Source organism: Diaphorina citri, unplaced genomic scaffold (assembly GCF_000475195.1).
Source record: "Diaphorina citri unplaced genomic scaffold, Diaci psyllid genome assembly version 1.1 scaffold6661, whole genome shotgun sequence".
Taxonomy (NCBI): Eukaryota; Metazoa; Arthropoda; class Insecta; order Hemiptera; family Psyllidae; genus Diaphorina; species Diaphorina citri.
In genome coordinates, this window is record NW_007384037.1 from 15,932 (window position 1) to 20,812 (window position 4,881).

General features: G+C 36.0%; 1 protein-coding gene across 1 annotated transcript in view; it reads left to right on the top strand.

The window, feature by feature from the left end:
- Positions 1-4,658, top strand: part of LOC103522041 (60S ribosomal protein L4-like) — a 10,825-nt gene extending 6,167 nt beyond the window's left edge. Inside the window, exons 3-4 of the mRNA XM_026832426.1 lie at positions 3,939-4,127; positions 4,557-4,658. Coding sequence (XP_026688227.1) covers positions 3,939-4,127; positions 4,557-4,658 — 291 coding nt within the window. The remainder of the gene's footprint in view (positions 1-3,938; positions 4,128-4,556) is intronic.
- Positions 4,659-4,881: the final 223 nt, after the last annotated feature.

The following is a 4,881-nucleotide window of genomic DNA, read 5'->3' on the forward strand; positions in this document are numbered from 1 at the left end:
TGATTATTAAACTGTAGCATGTCGTCGCCTAACTGATGTAATTGTGCTTTTCCTTGGAATTTTGACAGGAGCTTAAAATAATTATGAATCGGAATTCTCTGTTTCCAATCCCTTTCGATGATGATTTGCTTTTGGTCCGTGTTGCTGATACAAAGTGACTGAAATTTTACTTTTCAAAAGCTCTGAGAACTCGGAAAAATAAGAAAATAAAGCTCTACAAATATTGAATTCCAGGAGGTATTTTTCTGTTTTAAAGGGATCAGATATAATGATGAGTGATAATCTTCGATTTAAATGAATATTTCATTGATTATGAAAAATTATTCTGCGCTTGCTTGACTGAAATCTGGTTCCTACAATACATGTTTATCCTTCAAAGGACAATGTTGAAGTACAGGAGAATTGCATGATTAAGACGAGTAGGTGACAATAAAGATGCCAAGATTTCAATGATGATCTACTTTCCCGTGTTGCTGAGTACAAAGTGACTGATAACTTCTTTTGAAAGCTCTGATGAAATCCAAACATGGCTCTTGTTCATTCTAAAAACTAGTATAGCTCCGTTATACTTTGGTAATAGAAAGTAAAAGTGTGGTTTATATCTTCAGCTAGGTTTGTTGAAATTTTACACAAAGGAAGATTCAGCCTTGGACTCCTAATTATTGTCTGCTATGCAGTTATTGCAGTATGTACAAATGGAAGTAACGAGACTTTGTTACTTTTACTGATGAAAGTAGAAATTTTATTGCAATTTTCCGCACACAATGTCCCCATCTGTATGCTCCCCAGTGTATACTGTATGGTCCTGCTGTATAGTTGTGCTATATTAAATACATTGTAACCTCCATGGCGTGCTGGATGCACCCTGTATTCTATGTGCACTCAGCTCCCGGAGCTGCGAACAAAAATTGAAATAATAATAAAACTAAGAATCAGTAGGTAAATGCATCACCACCTTCATGATAATTGAAAATATTACGGGTGAAGCCAAGTGCCACTGAATAACTTCGTAAAGAAGGAACTGTTTATCCAAGTCAATACTCTAGATCTGATTTAGGTTGGATAGTGAGATTATTGAGGGAAGTGAGAAAAAGAAAGGCCCTATCCACGGTTGAAAATGATTTGTTTGCTGCATAAATCAATACTCTAGGTCTGTTTTGTTTTGGTTGGAGAGATAATAAGATTAATGAGGGAGGTGTGGAAAAAAGTATGGTCCTATCCACGATTGAAAATGATGATTGAACCAACACCATCTTTCGGCTGATGCCATGTGATGAAATTTAGTATCCATCTGATTCTGAAGAAGACCATCACAAAACAGGAAATTGTAAAGTTTGGAATGTGAAAAATGGGATAGGAAAGCTATTACAAAGGTGGGAACAGAGTTTCTTTTCAAGATAAAATGATGAAAACCTTTTCATTTCAGAGCATTGGGTTCTGAAACCCATTTCCGTGTGGACCCGTTGACACCTGATTGTCTTGAACTAGAAAACTGAAGGAATTTTTCAAATTTTGTAAAATCTGATAAGGAGTTTGAACATTATTAGCAAGTTTTGTCTGAGAACTGGATGTAAGATTTCGATGATGATCTACTTTCCCGTGTTGCTGAGTTTAAAGTGACTGATAACTTTTTTGAAAGCTCTGATGGAATCTAAACTTAGTACAACATATTCCTTAAAAACTTGGTTTTATTTCTTTTGCTTGTGAAACTTCTTTTTACGAATAGGTGGTTTTTTTAATGTACCTAAGTACTAGATTTTATTGTTCAAAAACCAATCTCATTGGTGTAGTCAGGTGGTTAGCACGATGAACTTCAGATGTACCTATGTGGAGTTTGGTGGTCCTAGTCTGGTCATTTAATTTAGGGATTAATGTTTTGTTTTGTTAATTATGTTAGAACCAGATATAATGATGAGTAATAATCTTCAATTAAATGAATATTTCATTGATTATGAAAAATTATTCTGCGCTTGCTTGACTGAAAATCTGGTTCTTTGCTCATAATCTTTTTGTTTAATTTTACTGAGCTACTTTGCATCTTTTTGTTTAATTTTACTGGGCTACTTCCCTGAAAGACAACTTAGCACTGCTTCAAATTTCGTAATATTCTGACGTCACAGCCATTTTTTTTCGGACTTGCTCTTTCCGCACACAATGTCCCCATCTGTATGCTCCCCAGTGTATACTGTATGGTCCTGCTGTATAGTTGTGCTATATTAAATCCATTGTACTTTACTGAGCTACTTTGCATCTTTTTGTTTAATTTTACTGAGCTACTTTGCATCTTTTTGTTTATTTTACTGGGCTACTTCCCTGAAAGACAACTTTGCACTGCTTCAAATTTCGTAATATTCTGACGTCACAGCCTTTTTTTTTCGGACTTGCTCTTTCCGCACACAATGTCCCCATCTGTATTCTCCCCAGTGTATACTGTATGGTCCTGCTGTATAGTTGTGCTATACTAAATACATTGTAACCTCCATGGCGTGCTGGGTGCACCCTGTATTCTATGTGCACTCTGCTCCCGGAGGTGCGAACAACACTTCACTCGTAACAAAAATGATAAAACAGTCATTGATGGGGAAAGAATTTAAAAAAAGAAGGGAAAAAAACATAGGCAGGTAGATTTTATCAACTCCTTACTTCAAGTCAGTCGTGTAGGTTAGAAGGAATGTCCACGGTTGAAAGTGATGATTTTAACTAACACCATCTTTCGGCTGATGCCATGTGATGAAATTTTCTATTACTTTCTGATTCAATTTATTGTGGACTTGATTTGTTGAAGGCTCAAAAAAACTCGAGAATGGGAAGGGGAAAAAATAGACACCATTATAATTATTTGAAGAAGAAAGGGATGTAAAGATTTATGGACCTTGTTGGTAAAAGGACCTAGTTGATTCAAGATAAAATGATGAAAACCTTTTCATTTCAGAGCATTGGGTTCTGAAACCCATTTCTATGTGGACCCGTTGACACCTGATTATCTTAATCTTAAACTAAAATGTGAAGTACCAAAGTACATCTTGATTATGTGGCCTTTTTCTAGTTATTTTACCTGACTAGGAAATTATACTTTATCTTAAACTAAAATGTGAAGTACCAAAGTACATCTTGATTATGTGGCCTTTTTCTAGTTATTTTACCTGACTAGGAAATTATACTTTTACTTGATGAAACGTAAGGAAGGAAAGCATAATTATCGTGATGAAAGCAACGTGTCATGTGACACATAATGAATCATTTTGATTATTAAAATGTAGCATGTCGTCGCCTAACTGATGTCATTGTGCTTCTCCTTGGAATTTTGACAGAAGCTTAAAATACGGAATTCTGTATTTCCAACTCCTTTTGATGATGATTTGCTTTTGGTCCGTGTTGCTGATACAAAGTGACTGAAATTTTACTTTTCAAAAGCTCTGAGAACTCGGAAAAATAAGAAAATAAAGCTCTACAAATATTGAATTCCAGGAGGTATTTTTCTGTTTTAAAGGGATCAGATATAATGATGAGTGATAATCTTCGATTTAAATGAATATTTCATTGATTATGAAAAATTATTCTGCGCTTGCTTGACTGAAATCTGGTTCCTGCCTTTCATTGGTTGTTTGTATTAATTTCAAAAAAATCCTATTGGTTGTAAAATCGGTTTTTTTAGGCCCACTAAACTGGACCGAATTTCAACAGTATGAGCCTGTAAACACCGCCGCAACTGCGAAATTTCAAAATAAAGGTAGAAACACACTACGGTCACGTCATATCACGTGAAGTCATGGGGAGTCAGAAAGACGTTCAAAGTTTTCCCATGATATTGTGGGTAATTTCGTTCAGGACAGCCATCACGTTACGTGGTGGTAGTGTGTTTCTATTTCTACCTTGAGCAACTGAGAAATTTCCATTGTTTTCTTCGATGTCTAATCTCATCTCGTTTGACTTCGCAGCTGCCCGTACCCAAGAAGTACGAGATCATGCTGAAGATCAGCAAGGAGCGCAAGGCGCAACAAGCCAAGCTGCGCGCCAAGAATAAGGCCGCCGGCAAGAAACCGGCCGCCAAACAGCCGGCGCCCCTCTCCCTACGAGACAAGAAGGCCGCCATCTACGCTGAGAAGGCCGGCAAAATCAAGAAGAAGGTAAGAGATTCTCCGTAAATAAATAATAATAAAAAAGAAACACACACATCTTTTTCGGTTTATCTTTTTCGAACCATGATTACGATTATTTTGAATTCTCCCGGTAATTCGCAAAGTAAAATTAATCTTTTTCGGTTTATCTTTTTCGAACCATGATTACGATTATTTTGAATTCTCCCGGTAATTCGCAAAGTAAAATTAAAGAGAGGAAGGCGGGAATCGAACCCGCTACTTTAAGCAGACGATCTTGAATATTTTTGCGTTTTGCTTCATCAAAATTCGATATGTGGGGAAACAGATTAATAGAAAAATCGCTATATTGACACTTTAGCTCACTTCGTTTCTTACTTCCTATCTATCACTACAATAGAGCATAGTGAAGCTATACTATGTATTCAACTACTAACCCAACTGTTATATCGTTTCCAGCTCGAGGCTAAGAGACTCCGACACAAGAAGAAGCAATTGGACGGTAAAGCCTATTGTGTTTCTCCTTGGAATTTTGACAAAATCTTTAACTTCTTTAAATAATGTTGAATCGGAATTCTCTGTTTCCAATCCCTTTCGATGATGATTTGCTTTTGGTCCGTGTTGCTGATACAAATTGACTGAAATTTTACTTTTCAAAAGCTCTGAGAACTCGGAAAAAATAAGAAAATAAAGCTCTACAAATATTGAATTCCAGGAGGTATTTCTCTGTTTTAAAGGGATCAGATATAATGATGAGTGATAATCTTCGATTAAAATGAATATT